The following is a 26,211-nucleotide window of genomic DNA, read 5'->3' as shown; positions in this document are numbered from 1 at the left end:
AATAACTACAAGAGCAAGGCAAGAACAAAATCAATCGGATAAAAACTATGAAATCAGTGCATCATCACCAAGAATTCTACAAGAGATGTTTAGCTACTCATGTTTATAGAGAAAACCATGTTCAAAACAAATGAATTCAACAAATACATGAAGTAAAGATAGTAAGACTCCTGTGAGATCAATCGATGGATAGGTGACTTCAATCTCCCGATTGGAAGTCTTCAATCTTCATTTCTCTCTCTCAAAGGTGTGCTTGGGGTGGTGTGTGAGTGTAGGAGGCGTTAGGTGTGGTGTGGAATGAACCCTAGGCTTCTTCTCCTCTTAATCCCCTTCAAAAATCGCGTTTTTGGCATAAAAATACGTCAAAACAACGTACCCGGCCTGGTGGAATTATAAAGGGTAAAATTAACCCGGCCGGGTGATGATTTTCGACCAGATTCTGCTCCATTTGAGACACCCGCAGTGGAATTATAAAGGGTAAAATTAACCCTTCCGGGTGGAATTATAAAGGGTAAAATTAATCGCGTTTCTGGACAGCGCAGTATTCGTAAAACGGCCATATCTCTCTCATCCGAACTTCGATTGGGGCGTGTGAGGTACCTACGCGAAGCTCTTTCGAAGACGAAGAGAATGATGTGCATTGGGGGTTGATTGGACTTCAAAATCTCCAGTAAAATTGTCTCAAGCCAAGACTGCTGCACATCCACCTATTTTGCACATTTTTCTACACATTCTTAACAAAATGGTCAATATACCAACATAATACAGAAGTAGATGTAAACACGCCTAATAATAGATGAATATGATCAAATTCATACAAAACCATCCTCTAAAACCATGTAAAATCCAAGTGTGTCAGTCAGCGTGACGATGCCCACTCGAGGGACGGCGAGTGGGCGTCACGCATGGACTGGGAGCGCGCCACGTAGCCTCGACGCGTGGCGAGCCGTCCCACGTTTTGTCAAGGTAGAACGGGACTGGTGACGGGCTGGGGGCGGGCTGGTGACGGGACGAGACGCTGCAACACGTCCCGCCCCTATTCCGTCACGTAGGAACGAAATACGCGGGTGGCCTTATAGTGCATGTAGTAAAACCGAAGGATGATATCTTCACATGTACCAAGTCTCAAAAATTAAAAAAAATAGGAGTAGTAGGCCACGCAAATCTACAAGGCCGGAGGTGATGACACATGCCCATCATAATACTTATTCAAATTTGAAAAAGTGGATATCTTGAATAGAATAGAAAGAGTATGCATTTTATAATGTATGTGTCATAATTGTTTGTTTGTATGAAAAAAAAGTTACAAGACTTATATATATATATATATATATATATATATATATATATATATATAAGACTTAAGGTTGAATTAGTCTCTCACAAAAAAAACACTTTTTGATCTGATATGGAGTATGAATTGTACGTTAGCTCTAGTCCCAAATGATACTGTCTTCGTCCTTATATAAAATGTCTCGTTTTTCTAATTTTCAGTTTATCTTGTTAAACAAATAAATGTGTAGGACTAAATTTATTTAAAAAATAGTAAATGTACAATAATAATTTTGGATAAATTAAAATATAGAATGGTGCTTTTCATCGTTGTTCCTTGATTGCGATGCTTATCATTTGTGTAAGCATTTGCATGAATGATGGTTTGTCATAATTAAAAATACAAGAAGAGGATTAGATTTACAGAAAAATTAAAAAAAATGCGTGTGCTTATCCGCAACCGCTGCTACGCCGAAATGCGACACATGTCGAAAACCTCCTCTCCGAAGAACAACTCACTTAAACCTACCTACGTGTCTCTCTCTCTCTCTATAGACTATATATATATATATATATATGCATTTCGTTCTCTCATTCCACCATTGCTACAAACAGCAGCTCTTGTGTTTACTAACATAAATCCAATCAAGTTTCAATTCAAAGAGGAAAGATGGCGCAATACGGCAGGCAGACCGACGAGTATGGCAACCCCATCTGCCATACTGACGAGTACGGCAACCCCGTCCAACGCCCCGGAGGAGCCACCGCCGGAGAGTACGGCACTCACACCGGCCACGGAACCACCGGCGTAGGGCTAACTCATGGGACCACTGGCACCGGTGGAACGGGCACCACTGGGGCGTACAACTGATCAGTACGGCACCACTGGGGCGTTTGGCACTCACGGCGTAGGAGCTCCGGGGACCACCGGGGCTCATCCCACTCATGGCCTTAGTACTGGTATGGCAACTGGTGGCGGCCACCACCGCCGCTCCAGCAGCTCCAGTAGCTCGGTATGATCATAGCTTTTTTTTTCAAACGCTTAATTGAGTATTTTTTATTTTGGAAAGTTTTAATATAGTTTGAGTGATTTCTATTTTTAGCAAAAATGACTGACTATTCTTCTTACTTGATTTATTCTTATTATTTATCATGTCTTAATTAAAAAGAAATTTTTTTATTTACCATGCCTTATTAACAAGACACTTTACCTTTGTGTCAATTTGCTTTCCCCAAACAAATTAATGTTTTATATGAAGTTCTTTTGAGTAAATTAGGATTAATTTGGGTGTGCAGGAGGATGATGGGCAAGGTGGGAGAAGGAAGAAGGGGATTAAGGAGAAGATGAAGGAGAAGCTTCCTGGCAGCAAGACCACGGATGAGCATGACTACGGCACCGGCACTGGCACTGGCACTGGAACAGGCACCACTGGGGTGGGGTATGAGCAAGAGCATCATGAGAAGAAGGGAATCATGGACAAGATCAAGGAGAAGCTTCCCGGCCATCATTGAACATATATATACATACATACATACATGAATAATGCAGTGTATGCATAGTAGCCATAATAAGCCATTTCTCGAGGAGTGGCCTTTGTGTGTGTATTTCTATTTGGACAAGTCTTCTTTTGTGTGACATCAATACTATTATCACTTTTTACTTTACAAATTCCTTGCTACTTTTGTCTATTGCAACCATCATACAAGCATACTCCACTTTTAATCCAAATAAAAACATCAAGAATTTGAGTATTTGTCACTAATTTTGCTATGTGAGCCACTCCACAAATTTTGAGTGACATGCGAAATTTAATGCAAATAATGAATTTTTCTTCCATCTTTCGGCCGAGTATATACCTTTATAACTCTCACATATATAACTTCAGCGATTTTCAATCATCTTAGAATCTTATAAATTAAACTTTTGACAATTGATTTTTTCACCATTTCAACGCCAACAAATGAAATTGTGGCAAGTGTCTAATTGATTTTGGTGATAACTCTTATCCCAAATCCTGAGGCGAAAACATGTGATTTGTTCAGTTACCTGTATTTAACTCTCTAGTAATCGGATGAGTTTGACCACCTTTTTGTTTTCCATTAATATTCCATATGAAGTAAAATTGGACTGCACATCACAAACGTGGCTCCAATTAGAGAAACCGTATTGTATATTAGCCCATTCTATTTTATTAAAAATGAATCCGAGACTCTTGGTTTCATACCTTAGCCATTCTATCTATTAGTATTAGGCTAATGTGCATTTCTTTAATTCAAGATCCAGATGTTAGAAGGGGAAAAGCATTTTATTTATCATAGTATTGTCAAGAAGAAAACACATTTTTATCAACTATAAATAGTACTTCACCAAAAATCCGAACAGGAACAAAGCCCATGACGAAAGTGATGAAACCTGAAATTATCCCTAACCAAAATATCCCTCCCAATCACCCTCGACACCCCACACATAAACACATGACAATCCTCACATATTCTCAAATTCTTCACAATCCTCACAGTCCCCTGTCCCCCCACCATCACCGCATACGCCAACGCCATCTTCTCACTATGCCCCATCAAAATCCTCCTCTTCTCCTCCTCTTCCACATCATACACCACTCCCCCCACCCTCGCCTCGTACCCCGCCCTCTCCGCCACCTCCTCCAACACCCCCTTCACCTCCCCACTCCTCGGATGCGTCCACTCTCCCGCGTAGAACACTTGCACCTCCCCCCTCTCCCCTTCCACCCAGCTACACGCCACCCCCGCCTTCTTCCTCAGCCCCTTCGCCCTCATCTCCCTCCTCACCCTCGCCACGTCCTCCCACCTCCCCGCTTTTGCATAAGCCTCGCATAATAATATATAGTTCCCTATGTTCCCCGGCTCGAGCTTGAAGAGATGCCCTGCTGCTTCCTCTGCAATGCTTGCATCTCCGTGGACCCGGCTTGCTCCTAGGAGAGCCCCCCACACGCCGCCATTCGCCTCCATAGGCATGGCTTTGATGAGGCTAAGCGCTTCCTTCAACCTCCCCCTTCTTCCAAGCATATCCACCATGGTGTTGTAGTGATCCACGGAGGGTGAGATGCCGTGTTTCTCCTTCATTTCGTCGAAAAAGAGCTTCCCCTGCTCCACCATACCTCCATGGCTACAAGCAGTCAGAACTCCCAAGAATGTCACCGAATTTGGCTTTACATCTGTCGTCGTCGTCATCTCGCGAAAAAGCTCGATTGCTGAGGTGGCGCGGCCGTGCATTGCGAAACCAATGATCATAGAGCTATAGGAGTAGACATTCTTCCTTTGCAATGAGTTGAAAACACCATATGCTTCTTCCAGACATCCGCATTTCGAATACATGTCGATTAACGCAGAACCTACATGAGCGTCGTGTGCAGGGTCGAAGCCACATCTCACAGCTACGTCTCTAACCCAGTACGCGTGCTTAACCGCGCCCAATTGAGCGCACGCGTTTATAACTCCGACCAACGTGACCTCGTCTGTCTGGACACCGGCGCTCTGCATTCTCTCGAAGCACTCCAACGCCTCCCTGGGCTTGGCATTCTGCACGAAGCCGGTCACCATCGCGGTCCACGCCACCATATCCTTCACCGGCATGGCGCTAAAAAGCTCATCCGCGCAATCCATCTCCGCCGCCTTCGCATAAGCATCGATAAGCGTAGTCCAAGAGATCAAATCTCGTTCAGGCATTTCGTCAAACACCTTCCGCCCGCAATCCAAATCCCCGCATTTCACATACATATCGATCAAAGCATTAACCACAAACAAATCCGCACCAAATCCACCTAATTTCACACTCTCTCCGTGAATCTGCCGCCCAAAATTGGCATCCGATTCGCTCGCAGATCCCTTCAGCAGCGCCGCGATAGTGAAGGACAAGGGAATCAAACCTCTTCCGCGCATCGAATTGTATACGAGGATCGACTCTTTTAGCATCCCGTCAACCAAATAACCCCTGATTAAAGCAGTGTACAGAAACGCATTGGGGTGTCTCACCTCGGAGAAAACAGAGGCGGCGTATGATTTTGTGGAGACATTGAATTTGGATAGCATTCGGATGAGCTTGGCGATTATGTAGGAGGATTGATGGAGGCATTTTCGGATTATGTAAGCGTGGGTTTGCTTGATTTGGGCAGGGCTTCTGCAATGTTCGAGTGTGGAAACGAGTTGGCATTCCAAGTGTTTGATTTTTTGGAGGTGGGAGAAGGGGATGAATGGGAGGTGGTCGTCGTGAAACTTGGCGACTGTGGAGATGAAGGATGAAGATTTGAGTATGGGCGCAATCAGCTTCTTCGAGAGTGAAACCATTACACAATACGATTTGAGTATGGGCGCAATCAGCTTCTTCGAGAGTGAAACCATTACACAATACTCAGAAAAAGTTAGTTTGAAGCTTCTTTTCAGCTCCAAAATTCAAACAGTAATGTTGCCACGTGCAGTTCTCTATGAATATAACGTATAAATATTAAAGCATCTTAGATTTATAAAAAAAAAGAAAAAAATAAATTAAAATAATGCTAATAAATAATACTAAGACTCATATGATTATAATTTATAATTTTCTTAAACAAAGTTTTTAAAATTACTACAATATAACTTAAAATTTAATGTGCAATTAGTTGAATTTTAAATTTCAAAATAAATTTGATCAATGACTAAAATTGTAAAAAAAACAAAAACAAAAAAAGAGACAAAAAAAAGTAAATAGCTATAATAGTACTACTTGGTTGGAACTTTTGAAAAGGTTTGGAGATGATAATCAGATTCATGAAGGAGATTAAGGAGATACTGTGTTTTGATTTGTCAGAGTCTTCGAATAGAAGATTGTTGATTATGGATAGGAAAATAAAGTAAATCAATCCAAGATTTCCTTTCTATATGTAACTTAGACTAAGGGTTCGTTCGATGTTTGCTAAATGGGCATAATAGACCCGAAAAATGGTCAATAAAGGCGGTTTGGTGTTCCGAATAAATATATGCATGGCCAAGGGCCCGCACTTATTTTCGACACAAATATTTATTGCTCCCCACTTGATATTGCAAATCTGCTCTGCTACATAGATCTGGCTCATTATGGCTTGTTTCCTGTTGCATAACTTCATCCGCCGGGAGATGCCCGTTGACCCGATTGAAGCCCAGATAGATGGATTTGGTGAATTCCCCCCTAACACTTACGATGCTGACGAAGTAGATTACGTCGACCATGTTGAGCCAACCACCGCATGGACTGAGTTTCCCAAATGATGCGGAACAATAGACAACATGCTTAGTTCGCTTTGTAGTTTTCGTGTTGGGACCTATTAACTTTAAACCCTATGCATGTATTTAACGCCATGCTTGAAGTTAGTTGCTTTTTGTTCCATGTCATTTATCATATTTTTATTGCCTTCATCCTATTATTTGCCTTTTGCATTGCAGCGTTTGCAATGACAGAATATGCACCACAATGCCCATGTGGCCAAGGCAATATGGTAATGCGCTGCGCGGGCAAAACAACTAGAAATGCGCAGGCAAAATTACTTCAAATGTCCGGTCAATGGTGATCATCTGGGGTCAAAGTGGTGTGATGAGTTTCGGGCAACTTATTGTCTCGGAATTGGTGATCGAAAACAAATGGCCAACAACTCAGGTTCTCTTTATGTTGAGCGTCATTGTCGACATGGCTGTAACGAAATGGATCACAACGGAATGCCAATCCATCATTGATTATGTTGGTCTTCATGGCAGTTGTTCTGGTTGTACTAATATAGCTAGCTTATTAATATTCTTATCCTTGTTCAGAACTCCAAACCAACATTTTATAACCAAAATATAATTAAAATCTTACAAACTTGAGTTCTAAATTAACTAAAACAATATAGCATCAAGATTTCACTATACGCACTCAACTTTGATTTAAACATATATCAAAAACTCTCAAAACATCATTACTAAACTCATCTTGAACCTCTTTAATCAAAATATGCAAGAATCATCAAAATCTTGCCTTACCTATGGGTTGTCCCAAACATTCCACCAACTAAAATACATACTTTTTCCTATTTAAGATTAATTTATGCTAGTATGACAATTACTTGAGCTAATCAAAGTAGCAACACAATTTCCCTAGTATTTTAGAATTCTAAGCTAACACTACATTCACACATCAAGTCATACTTTTCCTTCAAATTCACCTGCCTCGCCATATATAGGAAGAGAATTAGTAAAGGTTGAATTTGCACTTAATTTGTTTAAAATTGAAACAAGGAAAAGCATGAATCTAAATCCTAGCTTCACTTTGAATCCAAAATTGAATAAATAAAATATATAGGGAGGTTGCTTACACAAAAAGGAGACAAATCTAGCCTGGATTTGCCAAAAACCGACGATGGTGGCGGTGGAATCGGCCGGAAAGCCGCTGCACAGAAAGATGGAAGCATTCGTGTGTGGGTGTAGAGAGAATGATTTATCTGATACAGATGCAGAGAGGGGGACGAGGAGGGGCGCCACAATTGATGGAGGCACGACGACGCCGGTGGAGGGCTATCTCCCTGTTTGTGTCACTGTGTGTGTATATATCTACCTCTGTGTGTGAGTTAATAGAAATTGTTAGGAATGATTATTCCCGTAAGAGCATCTCCAATGGAGGCTAGCGGACCGGCTAACCGATTCCCGGCGCTAGCCGGTCTGCTAGTCGAACCATTATAGGCGGCGAGCGGAAAAACACCGAGAATTTCGGCAAATGCTGGCCGATGCGCTCGTCGATCGGCTAGCCGCCATTGTAGGCGGGCGATCGGCGAGCGATCGGCCAACACTTTTTTTTGAAACACTATATATACGCGATTTGCACGTCATTTTCATTCGCACCGCTTGTTTTAACGAGTTTTCTCTCTCACTTAATTTCTGTACAAGAGCAATAAAGCAAAATGGAGAACAACAACGAGTCTACTCCAGTGACGAGCGGGTCTCAAACTCCCACGGTACCTGTGGGAGGTGGATGGGGTCCGATGGTCGGGTACTACATGTACCCTTGGCAGCAAATGATGCCCGGGATGGTAGCCGGGGGTTGTATGCCGGGATGACAGAGGATGCAGGGCGGGCAGGGGGTACCGGGGATGCAACCCGGGATGTAGATGATGCTGGGGTGGCAGCCGGGGATGCAGGGGACGTCCGGGGGGGGACAATGTCTATCGCCCCAGTCTTGATTTTTTGACTGCTTCTTCGCACACATCGACCCCATCGGAGACGCAGTTCACTTGGTGTGATACTTTCTCCTTAGAGGAGTTGGGGATAGATCTAGGGGTGGCAAATCGTGCGGATTGGGTCATTATCGGGTCAACCTGATAACGACCCAACCCAATAAAGCCTAACCCGAATCCGACCTGTTAAGAAAACTCTAAACCCGAACACGAACCCAACCTGCTACTTTCAAACTTGAACACGACCCGCATCCGACACGAACCCGTTAACGACAAGTTATAATTTAGGTTGACACAACACGATATCGACCTGAACCTGATATTACACGATTATAACCTAATATTACAGGATTAAATCTAATATTACACGATCAAACCTTATTTTTCAACCTAATTTACACGATTAAAATCTGTTTTATATATGATTTAAACCTGATTTACAATAAATTTAAAAATTAAAGTAAAATATATTTTTTAATAATAATAAAAATAATAATATTATTTCATAATGGGTTACCCGCATCCAACCTGCATCCAACCCGAACCCAACCCGGAATTATCGGGTTCTTAATGAGTCAACCTGATAAGGACACAAACCCAATAAAGCTTGATCCAAACCCAATAATTTCATGCGGATCCGTGTCGGATTATCGTGTCTTGTCAAAAATTGCCAACCCTAGATAGATCTCGAGGATGCGGACACTCCCGTTTAAACAGGGGGAGTAGGGCGGGGTCGGGGCGCACCAAAGAAGAAGAAGGGCAAAGGGAAGGGCAAAAGGGTGGTCGGCGAGTCGTCGCAGCCGGCTGATGACGACAGCCTGGCATTGAGAAAGTGGACGGATGCGGAGAACGTCGTGTTGTCCATGGTTTGGGTGAGTGTGTGCGATGATCCCCTCCATTCGAACAATCAAAGGATCGTCAACTTGTGGGCTAAAATATCAGCAGCCTACAAGGTATTTTGCCCGGAGGGAAGGCCACACAACGGGGAGGAGTGTCGGAAAGGGTGGGACCGAATCAGGGCTGCGGTCTCCCGATTTTCGGGCTTGTACACCAACGCCCTCCGCATGCAGACCAGTGGCCAAACCGACGAGGACTGCATGAGGATAGCGGAGAAGTCTTCCCCGTGCCCGGGCTTTATAAGGAGTTCACCTACTGGAACTTCTATAAGGTGCTGATGGACTCCGAGAAGTTTCGGGCAGGTGTCGATGCTGGCTGGCCGAAGAAGCAGCGACTGAACTATGCCGGTGATTACAGCGGCAGCAGCGGCGGTTCCCACGACCTCCCCGAGGATGTTCAGGAGTTCCCGTCCCCTCCATCGTTTACTCGCCGCACTCGCCCAGTTGATCAAAGGCGGGCGCAACAGGTAGCGAGGGGGGTCGCCCAGGGGTCCCAGGAGGTCCAGTCGGCATCCCCCATGTTGGCAAGTCGCCAACCGAGCTCGCCTTCTTCACGCGTCAACAAACGCGGGCTCAGATGCACAAGATCTTAGCTGAATGGAGGGCGGCAACTGACCCCGTGGAGAAGAGGTTTCTTCACTCAATGCTCGAGAGTATGCGGGTCGATTTGGATGCTGCCTCGGCACAGTTGTGGGGCTCAGACGCGGGCTTAGATGCCGCAGATTTGGGGGTCCCGGATAGCGGCGACAACGGCGGCGATGACGGCGACGACCACGAGGAGTGAGGCAGAGGCGGGGGCTCGTGTGTGGAAGATGGGTTTTTTTTTAAATTAATGTAATTTTTTTTAATTAATGTACTTTTTTTAATATTACTATTATTATTGAATTTTCCAGTATCTGTGTTGTAAATTTAATTCCGTATTTTGTGTGATTGTTAATTATTTGTTTTTTATAATTTTGTTTATTGTGGCTAGCCTATTGCTTGTCCAGTTGCTTGTCCTGATGTGGCAGGAGGAGTTTTTAGTGCTGATGATGTGACAGGAGGAGTTTGTGGCTAGCCTATGGCTGCCTATTACCATTGGAGATGCTCTAAGTTCCAGATTTCTCTCAAATTCCCTTTTGTTTTCTTTATCTTTAACTATATTTTATTTTATTTTTCATTTTATTTCAAAAACCTACGCTTATACTTAGATATAGCATTAAAAATCAATATAAACACATTTCCAAACCTTATAATTTCCTACTAACCCAACACACAAATTCTCAAACCGTAAGTCTTCTAATTTAATTCTAGGGCTCTATTGCACTTTTAACTATTTCAAATTTACTAATTTTCGGACCGTTATATCATCGAAAATCTCTAATCGAAGACTTTTCTCAAGAACGTACTAAAACACTTTAAAACTCAACTCTTTGCTCGCGTATCTTTTCTTAGACTTATCTAAGACTGGTATTTCAGTACTCCATAATTTATCAAATTGTCAAAAAAAAATTATGTTAATTATGTCGAATTATTCGCCTAAAATCCTAATTCTTGCGATTTATAGCACCGAAATTCACTTTTCCGTCTAAGGTGGATTTTGGGGCATACACAAGGCCATTCAACCTCATTACTTCCAAAACGCATTCTCATTTAATTCTTAACACCCCGACCGTTTTGAAAATGCCTCCGGTTAACCAGCTAGAACTTCTCTCAATTCTTCCGGAAGACGAACTGCCAGTTGGGTTACCGTACTCCCAACATCGCTATTTGTACAGCGGCGGATGGACCGACGACGATGAAAAGCTCCTACTTGATCTGATGATAAAGGCCAAAGAGAAGGCCAAAGCCGCTGGCGGTCGCGAAGATTTCTCCGACGCTTTCATTTGTATGGCTTATGACCTTCTGAAAGATAAGTTTGAGTTTTGCTATTTTAAAAGGGATACCAAGGAAAGTATTGCGTTCCTTGAAGAACGCTACAAGAGCTTCAAGTTTGTCATCAACTATCCCAGCGCGAGTTGAGAAGTGGAGGAAGAGTATGTCAAGGCTAGTACTGAAACTTGGGAAGACATGATTATGGCCAATGCCTACATTACATATGTGTTTAACATGAGTTTTGTTTGACATGTTTTTGTATCTACGCTGGCTGCAGGCAGATGATTTGGTTGTGGCTTACTACCTCCGTGATGAGCCGGAGTATGCGAAACTCTCCCGAATTTTCCGGCCTGATGACGATGACAACGACGGCGAATGTGGCCCCTCAAGAGCTGGATGTAATGTATGGCGGACTTGAAGCTTGTTGGTCTTAGATGTTTGTTTGTGTACTTGTTTGTTTTTATCTTTCTATGTTGTTGTGTCCAGCGGCATGTTTCGTGTTAAGGTCGGTGTGTCTTGGGTATGCGTAGTTTCGTTCTCGTTGTTCCGGAGTAATATGTAAACTACCGCACTTGTAAGTCGGATGCCTTAATTTTGTGCAATATTATGAAAGATATCAACTACATTTGGGTGGTGTAACTACATATATGTGTGCTCTCATGTCGACCTTTGTCCCACCCACAACCAAACGTTTCTATATACACTTTAGTTGTAAACGTACTGCGTAAACGTATCTGCCACCCAAAAGGGACAAATGATTAATAACAAGGATTAATGGTCATTACATTGGTGCACAAAACATAAGCAAATTAATCACCAAATTCTACTACAAAAGATGTTACTTGAAATATGACCCAAAATTATGCTATCCTCGGTTCCCCATATCATCGATCACAACACCATCCGCAATCCCATACACCACCCCATTCACGTTCACCGAGGTGTGTAATCAGTACATGACAACTTTATTTGAAGTCAATGGGGTGTTCGAGAGGTGGAGTAAATGTGTTGTTTGCTTCAATGCAGATTTGGTGAATCTCAACCACAATCTTATTCGACGAGATGGGATAGGATGCTGACAATACATTGCACTATGGGGAGGGGGGTAATGATGGATTATTGGTTGAGTGTCATTCACAAAAATAGTAACGTACTTGTGTATATATATGTGTGAAATAGCACATTCGTTACAAGGTAAAATAGCACCATGCAATAAAAAATTTATCCAGATGTTGTGTTGGATGTCCCATTACAATCCCATTTTTTGTGTACTGAGAAATCGAGTTCTAAACTAGATGCAAGACTGATCGACACGCTCATGCATCTAAAGCATGAGTCTGATTGGAAGGTAGTCGAATTTCCACCGTACTTCTTCACGATCGCTGCGGCACAGATTCATGCTTGGTGTGGAGAAGTGTTCACATACCCTGACGTGGTTAACCGAGTCGGTTTTCTTACCTTGCGATACCAAACATTCAACGATTTGATCAAAACGAAGGCCACTTATTGGGATAGGGTTGATCAGTTTGTCCACACTGCAAATTGCATTTGGGTAAAAAAATTTGAGGTGATTCTTGCATGAATCTTTTTTTTCGCATTCTAGGTTACGCGTTGTAGGGTTGTGTGATATGGTTGTAATGACGTTTTGCTTTTGACGCAGTCAAACCCTTTCGAGGCTGCTTACAACTATCACGACGAGCCGGAGTTCAACCGGCTTCGGAGCCAATTATGTGCAAATGTTGGACGTTGTAGATATTTCTCCTCGGGAGGATGTACTCTACCGACACAGACTATATGGTAGTCGACGCTGATGAGGAAGAGGTCAACTCTCATGTTGTTGTCCCAAAACTATCTGCATGCCGCAAGCTCGTATTCGACGAAGGTACGTCCACTGATAGGTTGTCAACGACACCACCGGGTGTTCTCCCGTTTGTTGATGTCACCGAGGGAAATTTTCATAGTAGCAGCCAGCAAAACCGACGTCTACCTCATGCTCATCACGGCATGAACATTTCACGCGGCCAGACCACCCAAATGTCTCCCTTCGGGAGCTCATGTGCTTCAAATTCACCACTAGGGGTTTGGCGCCAAGTTCGTATGTAGTTTAGTTAGGGAAGAATGTCGGTACTATGGTTTTTGGAGGCTATCGCTATTGAACCTGATGGAGTACGGACTAAACAAGCCCAACAGCAGTGACGGCCCATCGGCCCAAAGCCAAGAGTATCAGTTCGGCATTACCAAAGAGTTCGGCCCCAGCCTACAGCTCGGTAAAAGCCGACCAGTCAAGCTCTACTCTCAGATCGGCAAAAGCTGCTCGGCAATAGTTCAGCAGTTCGGTCTCAGTATTCGACCGAACTGGGAGATAGTGGACTCATGCAGAACCTCCACGACCTCCACTACACGATCTATTTAGTGGTACAGTTGTCAACCTGCAAGCCAACAAGGAGATAGTGGACCCATGCAGGATCTCAAGACCTCCACGACATCCACAACCTAGTTAGCGGTGATGCAAGCCACGATCTTAGTTCAATGTATAAATAGAACTTAGATCAGATAGAAAAGGGCTCTCTCGCTCTCTAGAGATCAAATATCAAATAGCAAGTCTGTATTGTAAGCTGTAGAAAACAGATCAAGCAATACAACTCTGCCCTCTTTTCTTCCCGTGGACGTAGATTTACCTCAGTAAATCGAACCACGTAAATCTCTGTGTCGTGATCTGCATTTACCTGCATTCATCACCATCAAAAATTCGCCAAACCATCACTGGCGCCGTCTGTGGGAAACAGAGAACCAAATTTGTGATAAAGCGAATTTTTGATCCTTTTTCCACCCCAAAAAAAAAAAATGCATACCAGATCACATAACACCCATAATACCGTTCGTGATAACCGTGAGGAAGCTAGTCCAGCTCGCAGGTCTGAAAAACGGCCTCGGGAGACATCTACCTCCGGTTCTCACGAAGAAGGAACAAGCCACTCCAGGAGAGACCGCACCGAGTCTTCCCAGCAGCCCGATTTAAATGAAGCTGTCAAGCTGTTCTTGGCCGAGAAGCAGGAGGAGTTCTTAACCTTCCTGCAGAAGAGCCAACAGCCGGAGAAGACAACGGCGGATTCTCCCTCCTCATCCAGACATGAAAGTCACTACCGCAGTAGTGACGTGTCTTCCAGGAGAAAGAATCCTCAACCCCGACATGTTCCTGTTCCTCCTCGGTACCGGAACCACAGGAGAACTCCATCTCCTCCGTACCGAAGAGATGTCGGGTTCGCCATGTACGGAGCATTAAAGACTCCGTTCTCGGACGATATCACCCGAACTCCTTTGCCGCGGAACTACCGGACACCGTCAATGACTTATGACGGGCTAGTGGATCCTCATGACTTCCTGGGATGCTATCAATATAATATGGCGAACCAGGGTCTCAATGAGGTCCATATGTGCAAGCTGTTCCCCGAGCTGCTCATCGGGAACGCCAGAAGGTGGTTCGACAGCCTTCCTCAAGGCAGCATTAGATCCTACCGAGATCTAATGGATGCTTTCCACAGGAGGTTCTTTCAGAAAGCGGAAGCCCGAATTACTTCGGCTCAGCTGCTTTCTATACGTCAAGGTCGCGACGAAAAGATCAGCGACTTCCTGACGAGATTCCATAAGGAATGCCTACAAGTAGATAATCTCAATGATCTACTTGTCATTTCGGCATTCCAAAATGGAATCCTGCCCGGAGCTCTCTACAGAAAGCTCGTGGAGTGCGGTCCGCAAACAGCTCAAGAAATGTGGGACATTGCGGACCAGTTTTCCCGTGCGGATGAGGCAGACCGTCGAAAACGGTCTTTAGACAGCTCATCCCGAGAAGAGAAAAAGAAGCCCGATCAAAGCAGCCAGGTGCTTCCTCGCCGAACTCCTTTTGAAAGAATTCAAAGGGCACCGGTACAAGGCAGATTGGGGCCACGTCTCAATCCTGAGAAGCCGCCCGCTCAGTTCGTACCATTAAACAAGTCAAGAGCGGAAATTTTCGAACTACATTCCGATATGTTCGAAAAACCAAAGCGGATGACGAAATCAGCCGCGCGGCGACCTCAGGATCAATATTGCTCCTTCCATCAAGCCCACGGTCACGATACCGAGGAGTGCCGAAATTTGGCTGCAGGTATTGATGTTCTTGTGAAAACAGGAACGTTAAAAAAATACCAAAGCAAGCAGCCGAAAAAGAACAAAAGGCAGAGAGGTGCGAACTGCAATCCTCAGGATCCGAAAAGGCATGAGGATCCCGAAGACGACGACGAGCCGCAATATGATGGAGTAATCCAGACTATTGATGCTCTCCCTGCCGGGAAGACTAAGTCGTCCCTAAAAGCAGAACGCAGAGGTTCCAATCAAGAGGAGCCAACACATAAAAGGCTGAAGAAAGACGAAGTGATTACATTTTCAGATGCCGATCCCGTCCCAGCCATCTCTCCTCACCAAGACGCTATTGTCATTCAAGCCGGAGTGGCAAACAAACTGATCCACAGAGTATTTGTGGATACAGGAGCGTCAGTCAGCATTCTTTTTAAAGAATGTTTCGATAAAATGGAAGTGGATCCAGCTCGGCTCAGTCCAGCTCCACTTCCTCTGAAAAGTTTCGCCCAGGAGGACACCCGCCCTGAAGGTATTATCAGCCTTCCGATCACGGTGGGAAAAGCGCCTACAAGCTCCAATACGATGATCGAGTTCTTTGTGGTGAAAGCTCGGTCCCCGTACAACATCATCCTGGGGAGAGACTGGCTCAACACAGTTCGGGCCGTTTGCTCTACTTATCACCTCACCATCAAGATCCCCACTAAAGGTGGGATAGCGGTCATCCGAGGTGATCAAAAGAGAGCAAAAGAATGTCTGCAGATTGCGCTTAAAAGTGCCGAGCAATCAGTTCGGCACCATCAAGCATAGCAATCACAGCAACCGGAGTCAGAGGCAAGCGAGATGACCGAAGTCACTTCAGAGCCGAACTCAATGACCGTTCAGTTATACGAAGATGATCCATCCAGAACGGTCAAGATCGGCTTCGCAGGAACGCCTCTACTCCGGGAAAAGACCATTCAGCTCCTCAAGGAGTACAAAGATGTCTTTGCATGGTCTCCGTTGGACATGACCGGAGTGCCCCCCGAGGTAATCACTCATCGGTTAAATATTAATCCTTCAATCCGGCCAGTAAAACAGAAGCAAAGACTCTTTGCGGCAGAAAGAAGCCAAGTCATCCATGACGAAGTCCGCCAATTACTAAAAGCGGATGTACTATTCGAGGTGAAATATCCTTCTTGGGTGGCCAATCCTGTGATGATCAAGAAAAAAGAAGGAGGATGGCGGATGTGCATAGATTTTACCGATCTAAACAAGCACTGTCCTAAAGATTGCTATCCCCTTCCGAATATAGATAAAAAAGTAGAAGCTTTGATCGGCTTCGAAATTTTCTGTTTTCTTGATTTATACAAAGGATATCACCAAGTGTTGATGGATGAGAGTGACGCTCCGAAAACAGCTTTCATTACCGATTTCGGCATTTTCGCTTATAAAAAGATGCCATTCGGTTTAAAGAATGCCGGAGCCACTTATCAAAGGATGGTAGACAAGCTTTTTCGGCACCTAATCGGAAAACAGGTTGAAGTGTATGTCGACGACATAGTTGTCAAAAGCAAAAGCACTTCGGAGTACGAAGACAACCTCAAATCCACTCTCGACGTGCTCCGAAAAGCCAACCTCAAACTCAACCCCCAAAAATGTACCTTTTTGGTAGATTCGGGAAAATTTCTGGGTTGTTGGGTTTCAAAGGACGGACTCAAGGCAAATCCCTCAAAAGTTCAAGTTATTCAGAACATGGCGATGCCGAAGTCCATACACGATGTGCAAAGACTAACTGGATGTCTAGCCGCATTGAATAGATTCCTTTCCCAAGCAGCCGAAAAGCAACTGCCGTTCTTCAAAGTGTTAAAAAAGGCACCAAAGTTTGAGTGGGGAGCCGAGCAGAAAAAGGCTTTTGACGAGCTCAAAAGTTATTTAGCCGAGCTTCCAATTCTCTCTGCTCCAACAGATGCCGAAGTGATTTTCTTATACTTAGCGGCATCCGATCAAACCATTAGCGCGGTGCTTGTACGAGAAGAAGGCCTAAAGCAGTTTCCCATCTACTTTACAAGCCGAGCATTAAGAGGTCCAGAAACAAGGTATCAACCTCTGGAAAAAATTGCTCTGGCGTTAGTAAATGCAGCAAGGAGACTGCGGCCATACTTCTATGCTCACAAGGTATGCGTCTTAACCGATCTGCCTCTTCGGCAAGTTTTGACCAAGCCAGAAGCATCAGGCAGAATCGCCAAATGGGCCATAGAGCTGGGAGAACACTCAATCGAGTACCTACCTCGGAAAGCCATCAAGGGACAAGCCTTGGCAGATTTTCTTGCAGAGGCCAAGTTCGATCAAGCAATCCCTGTCATTGCCGAACAGAAAAATTCTGCCAATGCCGAACTAGCACAGCCCTTGGAATCCGAAGAAGAGCCGCCGGACTGCTGGAGCGGATTCGTAGATGGAGCTTCGAATAAAACGGGAAGTGGAGCTGGTATTCTGCTTATCGCTCCCGATGGACACGAGGTAACCTATTCACTTCGGTTCTCATTCCCAACCACTAATAACGAAGCCGAATACGAAGCCCTCCTTGCCGGACTCCAGCTAGCGCAAAGTCTATGTATCAAGTCTCTCAAAATCCATTGTGATTCACAAGTCATAGTGAATCACATGTTGGGTACAAGTGAAGCCCGTGATGAGAGGATGAGGAAATATTTAGACAAAGCGCAAAGCATTAGCCGAAGTTTCTCTTATTTTCGGATAATCCGCATTCCCAGAGCAGAAAATAGCCGAGCAGATACTTTAAGTAAGTTAGCCGCATGTCCAAGCTCAAAGGTGGAGGAATTGATGCATCGAAGCATTGATGAAGCTGAGGTACATTCAGTAACCAGCTCGCCGAACTGGATGACGCCGATCTTACAGTATCTAGATCAAGGACAACTGCCCGAGGATAAGAGAGAAGCTCGGAAAATCACATGCCGAGCACTTCGGTACGAACTTCATGGAGGAGTCTTATACAGAAAGTCCTACCTTCAGCCGTTATTACGATGTATAGGGCCAGAAGAGACGGACTACATCCTCAGAGAAGTTCATGAAGGATCGTGCGGCAGCCACATCGGAGCTAGAGCTTTAGCTAAAAAAGTTCTAAGATGGGGATATTATTGGCCAACCTTGGTACAAGAAGCAGTGCAGCTCGTCAAGACATGCCCGAAGTGCCAAATCCATGCAAATATCCCAAGGATGCCGCAGACCGATCTATCCACTATGCAAAGCCCTTGGCCTTTTATGCAATGGGGTATAGACATAGTAGGACCACTACCACAAGCTCCTCGGCAAATAAAATTCCTAATCGTTGCCGTGGACTACTTTACGAAGTGGGTGGAAGCTGAACCATTAGCTACGATAACGAGCTCGAAGGCATTGGATTTCGTCTGGAAGAACATAGTGTGCCGATTTGGCATACCCCACATCCTCATCTCGGATAACGGGACTCAGTTCACCGACAAGACGTTCAAGAATTGGTGCCAAGAGCTGAATATTCAACAGCGGTTCACTTCGGTCTCTCATCCACAAGCAAACGGACAAACGGAGGTAACAAATCGTATCCTGGTGAAAGGGTTAAAAGCTCGGTTAGAACAAGCCAAAGGACAATGGGTAGAAAATCTCCCTCAAGTCCTATGGTCCTACCGAACTACACCCACAACCTCCAACGGTGAAACTCCGTACAGTCTTGTGTACGGTACTGAAGCCGTGATTCCGGTGGAGATCGGCATACCCAGTCCCCGAACTCTAAATTTCTCAGCAGAAATGAATGACGACGGACTGAGAGCCGAGCTAGATCTTGCCGAAGAAAGAAGAGAATTGGCATGCATAAAAGCAGCCAAGTACAAGGAGCAAGTAGCCCGGTATTACAACCAAAGGGTGAAGAAGCTGCAATTTCAAGTGGGAGATCTCGTTTTGAGAAACAACGAAGTAAGCCGAGCAGAAAAGCTGGGCAAGCTCGAACCCACATGGGAAGGTCCGTATCGGGTGTCAGAAGTCCTCGGCAAAGGGTCTTACAAATTGGCTCACATGTCAGGAGAACAGGTACCCCGAACATGGCACATTTCCAACCTCAAGAAGTTCCATTTGTAAGAGACAGTCCGGTCAGTCAGTCTTGAGTCCTGTTCGGTCAATGTGCTTTCTTTGGTTTGCTTGGTCTTTGTTTGTCTCTGTGCGTTTTGTCTGTGTGTTTTGTCTGTCTCTGTGCGTGTCGTCTCTTACAAATGTTACTGAGGTATCTTGTTCTTCGAAGGCTGATCCCCTTCTTAGAACATATATAAGCCAACGATTGTGAAGTCAAAGCTTCTAAAGAGGATACAAGACCACAATTCAGCTTAAACAAGCAGTTCGTCTGAAACGAACTGCAATAAGCCAACGATTGTGAAGTCCAAGCTTCTAAAGAGGATACAAGACCACAATTCAGCTTAAGAATCAAGCACTTCGTCTGAAACGAACTGCAACAAAAGTCTGATTCACGCGATAAAACTTGCCTGAATTAGGACAAGGGAAAGTCCGATCCACGCGATAAAACTCGCCGAATTAGGACAAGGGAAAGTCCGATCCAAGCGATAAAACTCGCCAAATTAGGACACAAGCTTAGTCCGGTCAAAGATGTTTATTTCATCAGACCAAAGACGAGTCCGGTCAAAGATGTTTATTTCATCAGACCAAAGACGAGTCCGGTCAAAGATGTTTATTTCATCAGACCAAGGACCAAGTCCGATCAAAGAAGTTTACTTCATAAGACCAAGGACCAAGTCCGGTCAAAGAAGTTTACTTCATAAGACCGAGGACAAACATCAACTTACCCCGTACCTTTATCCAGAATGCCGAAGTGACTCGCTTCGCCGAAGTGATTCACTTCGCTTTTCGGGGGGGTAGTGATGGAGTACGGACTAAACAAGCCCAACAGCAGTGACGGCCCATCGGCCCAAAGCCAAGAGTATCAGTTCGGCATTACCAAAGAGTTCGGCCCCAGCCTACAGCTCGGTAAAAGCCGACCAGTCAAGCTCTACTCTCAGATCGGCAAAAGCTGCTCGGCAATAGTTCAGCAGTTCGGTCTCAGTATTCGACCGAACTGGGAGATAGTGGACTCATGCAGAACCTCCACGACCTCCACTACACGATCTATTTAGTGGTACAGTTGTCAACCTGCAAGCCAACAAGGAGATAGTGGACCCATGCAGGATCTCAAGACCTCCACGACATCCACAACCTAGTTAGCGGTGATGCAAGCCACGATCTTAGTTCAATGTATAAATAGAACTTAGATCAGATAGAAAAGGGCTCTCTCGCTCTCTAGAGATCAAATATCAAATAGCAAGTCTGTATTGTAAGCTGTAGAAAACAGATCAAGCAATACAACTCTGCCCTCTTTTCTTCCCGTGGACGTAGATTTACCTCAGTAAATCGAACCACGTAAATCTCTGTGTCGTGATCTGCATTTACCTGCATTCATCACCATCAAAAATTCGCCAAACCATCAGAACCCTAACTTATGTAGACTACCGACAGTCTTATTTTGAAGTTGTTAACGGGTAAAAACTTATGGGTTGTGTTGTGGAACTCAAATGGTTGTCTAGTATGTTGTGCTTCTAGAATAGCTAGAGCAATATGTTTTTAATGGATGTATGTTTGGGTATGTAAGGTGGTTTAGTCTTCGTGGGAAAAATGTTAGTTGGGGTTTTGTTACTGCAAGATGAAAATGTGCAACAATCATCAATTCGTCCAAACCCTTGCACACTTCCAGTGCAGTGAACTTTCATTGCAAAATTAGGATGGGAGTTGCAGTACATAATATATTTCCTAAACACAAGGGTACACCACAAAGAAAAACATACTAAAGCAAATGCAAACACTACCAACATATTACTTAAATATAACACTTTGTTTTCTACTCCTCCAAAAGCGTGAGAACATAACTCAGACGTGCTTGCGGCGGCATTCCCATAAACACCTCTAACCGTTGTGGTTTGTCGGAAAGGATGTTACACAGTTTGTACCTCTGCGCTAGGGTGAGTTCTTCAACATCACCAAGGTTTTCATACACCGCTTGTCGAGCCATTCCGAGATCAAATTCGTAGCCTATCTTTGACGAGATTACCTCCAACCTAGAATTGGTATCCGCGTGTAGATTGGCCAAAAACCCATGAGTGCTCCATCGCTATCACTAGCCTTACGTTTCCGACCTAACCTCGCTCTGCTAGTTGGTTTCTAACTATTGGCGGAGCTGTATGGATCGACGACTGGATCGTCCTCATCATCATGATGTTGAGTAGGGGGGATTTCTTCATACGCGGCTTGAGACTCAGTCTCACCACACTCGCTTTGCACACCTACGCCTGAACGAACCCTATTAGCAGCGTCGGCGACGGCCTCCGCTCCCGCTCCGGTTGCCCGATCTTTTGGAAAATGCATTTCCATGTCTCCCAGAAAGGCCAAGACTTGTTGTGCATGAACTTCGCCTTAGGTTCCCGTTGCTAAACACCGTATCTCACGGTTAATATTATACGTACGTCATTAAAAATTCAAATCTTGAAAAGTTTCACATACACACCTGAACAACATGTTCCCACTCCTTGTCATCTATGTCTATTTTATAGTCTCCATTCACACTGAAACCAACTCCAGTCCTATCCAGTATACCCCGAAGTAGATTGTAGTTGTTCTTCCAAGAAGTTATTTTCGACACGATGTGAGGGGTTCCCTTCAGATCAGTTTTGGAAAATTCTTGTCAGATGCTATCCTCGCACTTTTGAAGATATCCACACCTGAAACTGTTGTCTGATTTCCACCCAAGGGCAACCAGTTCAACCAAGGAAGCAGCTAGAATTTCTTCTTCTCGGTGGCTCCACATTCCACGAGTCTGATCACCTTTTTTGAATTTCTGACGGGGTACATCTTGGTCCCCTGCAAGGCGGACAAGCAATGAACAACACGTTAATATGAAAAACATATTTTTTTTTGGATGGGGAAAAGTAAAATAAACCTACACACCGTCATGGCCACGACCACCCACATTACTCAAGAGAGCCATGGCCTGCGACATATTAACCTTCAAAATCCAAAACACAATTGTAAGACCTAACCGACGAAAAAAAGGTGATTAAATCATCGATAAAAGGGGTGAAGCACTCCATGATACTTCGACTTACGAGATTAGATGGAAGCTCACTTCTTTAGTGTCGGCATGTGGTGTATGCTCAACCATTTTATACCGCCAGCTCCACCAACAATTGGAGGGGAGATGAAATTTGACATTTTGGATTTGCGCGTCTAAATGTTATTGGGGTAGTGTGTGACAAATGTAAAAATTATCAGGGACATTATTGCCCATACACTACCGTGTATTTAGTCAACAGACCCACGAAGTCAACAAACGGAAGCTTAATTAATGTGAAGCGAACGTGGATGAGTAATTCATTGTGACGAGTAATTCGTCACAACCGAACGAGCCCTAAATATGTATTAATGACTTGTAGTTCTCTTATACGGTTATACCCTAGTAAATAGTATACGAAAAATTATACAGTGAATTTATAACGTGGCATTACCCCACATATTGGATCGAATTGAGAAATAATTCATGTATTCATCACTTTTGTGTTTGTGATTGTTTGTGCTACTTCTAACAAATAAATTAAGATCTCTAATCGCCTGATCCATGTTTAAACAATTTTAATGGCCTCCATTTTTTTGATTGCGTTGTTCTACTCTTCAGTCCTTTTAAATCAAAATCATTTCAATGTTTGGTCAATTTCTGAATTAGAAAATAACTGCAAGCATCTTTACCTAACCAATAAAACTAGTACCAAGTATAACGAAGCATTACATTTGTTTGTATAATTTGTACGTAAATTTGCTGAAAAGGTCGCGATTCAATTGATGAACAGAAAATAGTCAAAATGAATCGAATCGTCACGTTACGATATAATAATACTATTAATAAGAATCTGTATGATATAGAGAATGGTAGTACTATATCTTTTGACAAAATCAGAGGAGCAGTTGCCCTACTATACATAGTAAGTTTCTCAGATATTCTTTTCCTTTTTCTTTGATTGAAGAAAATAAAAGAATAAGTAAACAAATAGAATTTTTTTTTAAATGTAATATGCAGCTTGTATATTAGCTAGATGCATATTGTATAAACTACTACTCCATGATTATTTGAGTGAAGCCCCTTTTGTCAACAGAGCAGGTGATGTACTTCTTCTATCATATTTATCACTCTATTTCATAGACTTGGTCTTTTACTTAAATCCAAAAACATCGTATTTTATATTTCGTTGCTCAAACTTAAAAAATACGAAATTAAAATTAAATAAGATGATTAATGTCTATCATGGAGGCAGTAACCAATTCAACTCAAAATCCTACCAACTCCAATTGCTATCTCTCTCTCACACACAAAAGTAAACTCTATAAATACTCAGCATTTCCATCTCCCATATCATCAAACAAGCCTTTCCTCAAGCAACACAAACATGGCAAACTCCATCAACTTTTTGTTGATTGTAACCACATTTGTAGCAATTGCTCCTCTCTGCTTCTGCCACAGCACAAATGGAGGCTATCTCTACCCACAATTCTACGACCGAACATGCCCACAAGCTCTACATATAGTCAAATCCATCGTTGCCAAAGCCGTCGCTAAAGAGCCTCGCATGGCTGCCTCACTCCTCCGGCTCCATTTCCACGACTGCTTCGTTAAGGTACACACAACTATATATATGTGCCCACAAACACATGAACCAACGTAATCCTATATATCAGTTAGTTGATTTATTAATATCAGTTGACATCACAAAACATATCAGTTCACTGTTTCATGAATATCAGTAGGCTTTTGTGATAGTGAGTGTCAACAACTAATATGTTTTGTGATGCCAACTGATATTAATGAATCAATGAACTTATATGGTTCACCATTCTTATTTTGATGTGGCTCTCATTTGGTCACATATATATGTGTAATAATCTTGATTGAATGTGTTTTGAAGGGATGTGATGCATCAATACTTTTGGACAGCGGTGGTGGCTTGACCAGTGAGAAAAACTCAATCCCCAACAGGAATTCGGTTCGTGGATTCGATGTGATTGATGAGATCAAATCAGCCCTCGAGAAAGCCTGCCCTCGAACCGTTTCGTGTGCAGATATTTTGGCTGTAGTCGCTAGAGACTCCACCATTTTAGTGAGTAATAATGTGGCCTAGACCGGCCATGTCTAAATATAACGAAATACGAGATGTAACATGAAAATGTAACACATGCAGGCTGGTGGGCCGAGCTGGGTGGTTCCGTTGGGGAGAAGGGACTCAAGAGATGCAAGTTTGAGTGGTTCAAACAACAACATCCCAGCTCCAAACAACACCTTCCAAACAATCCTCACCAAATTCAAGCTAAAAGGATTGAACATTGTTGATCTTGTAGCATTATCCGGTAAACTTTATACGTTTAGTGCAATTATTAGGTATTTATTCTCTCAAATTAATACTACTATGTTTTGGATTGGAAACACAACCTTAACTATGATAAACCGAGACAAAAAGTATAATAGAAACCTAAAGCGGAAGCGTACCAGAATCCACGTGAAATTATATCTTATATTGAAAATAAGACCGTTTGTTTTCAATTCGGTTCCTCAACAAACTAAAAATCACAATATGACATCTACACTTTTAGTATATGACATTTAATAATTTGGCCACTTAAAAATAGTCATGCACATTAAATTAGTCATGCGGTAGTTCTAACACGATGGTATCTGCAGGAAGCCACACCATAGGGAATGCAAGGTGCACAAGCTTCAGGCAGAGGCTGTACAACCAGACAGGAAAGGGGAAGCCAGATTCGAGCTTGGATCGGGCCTACTCAGCCCAGCTGCGCACGAGGTGCCCGCAGTCCGGGGGCGACCAGAACCTCTTCTTCCTCGACTTCGTATCTCCGACGAGCTTCGACAACAGCTACTTCAAGAATCTGCTGAGCTACAAGGGGTTGTTGAGCTCGGATCAAGTGCTGGTGACCAAGAGTGAAGAATCACTGGAGCTGGTGAAGAGATATGCAGAGAGCGAGGAACTCTTCTTCGACCAGTTTGCTAAGTCGATGGTAAAAATGGGGAACATTTCGCCATTGACGGGGCGCAGAGGAGAGATCAGGACCAACTGCAGGAAGATGTCTTCTTCATAATCAAGATTGAATTAAGTTGTTGCAGTGTTTTTCGACTTTCCTACGTTGATCGCCATCGCTAAGTATGTTCTATATTTTTCAGTAAATTTTATAAATGCTGTATTTTTTTTACTTTGTTCTTCTTCATGTATTGTTGGGTACTTGTGTACAATCTACATTTTACAGTCAATTTTATTTTTATGCATCGGCTAATTTCATAAATAGTTTATTTCATGGGGGTATATTTGATTATTTTACATTTCTTAGCTTACTTATGTTGAAAATGAAATTGAAATGGGAAAATGTAAATACTACATAAATTAAAGGGTGACATATTATTTTTGTGGACTTCATTTCATCCAAAATGATATGTCACCCTTTATATAGGGGATTACCAAGCTTGTACTCCAAATATTTTTGGGCACTAAGTATTAGACTTGTGCTTCAAATATTCTTGAACACTAAATATTAGACTTGTGCTCCAAGTATTCTTGAGTTAATTATCTTTTTCTTAACAACTTATAGTTTTGTAAGATTAGTTTTATAAATAGTTTATATATTGATTTATTTAAACATAAGTAGTAGTAGCATTCAATTTTGTATTTTATATTATTTGAGATTTGATTTATTTTTACCCTGAATTTTATTTCATTTTACTCAACAAAATATTTGTCACATCCCACATACAAAGATACTACTAC

The 26,211-nt window shown here is 43.2% G+C and overlaps 2 protein-coding genes and 1 pseudogene across 2 annotated transcripts; 2 read left to right on the top strand and 1 right to left on the bottom strand.

Moving 5' to 3' along the window:
• The first annotated feature begins 1,886 nt into the window (after nt 1–1,886).
• Nucleotides 1,887–2,903, top strand: LOC121774147 (annotated as a pseudogene).
• Nucleotides 2,904–3,572: 669 nt separating this feature from the next.
• On the bottom strand, nt 3,573–5,696 carry LOC121773663 (pentatricopeptide repeat-containing protein At5g44230-like). Its single transcript, XM_042170561.1, has one exon. The coding sequence runs from the start codon at nt 5,647–5,649 to the stop codon at nt 3,637–3,639; it is 2,013 nt and encodes a 670-aa protein (XP_042026495.1). The 5' UTR covers nt 5,650–5,696; the 3' UTR covers nt 3,573–3,636.
• An 18,118-nt stretch (nt 5,697–23,814) lies between these two features.
• Nucleotides 23,815–25,715, top strand: LOC121773540 (peroxidase 72-like). Its single transcript, XM_042170417.1, has 4 exons — nt 23,815–24,057; nt 24,346–24,537; nt 24,619–24,784; nt 25,116–25,715. Exons 1-4 carry the CDS (start codon nt 23,830–23,832, stop codon nt 25,529–25,531), a joined length of 1,002 nt encoding a protein of 333 aa, XP_042026351.1. The 5' UTR covers nt 23,815–23,829; the 3' UTR covers nt 25,532–25,715.
• The last annotated feature ends 496 nt before the right edge of the window (nt 25,716–26,211 follow it).

The sequence above is a fragment of the Salvia splendens genome, chromosome 17 (genome assembly GCF_004379255.2).
Source record: "Salvia splendens isolate huo1 chromosome 17, SspV2, whole genome shotgun sequence".
NCBI classification, from domain to species: domain Eukaryota; kingdom Viridiplantae; phylum Streptophyta; class Magnoliopsida; order Lamiales; family Lamiaceae; genus Salvia; species Salvia splendens.
Note: the sequence above shows the minus strand (reverse complement) of the source record. Positions and strands in the feature narration are given on the sequence as shown.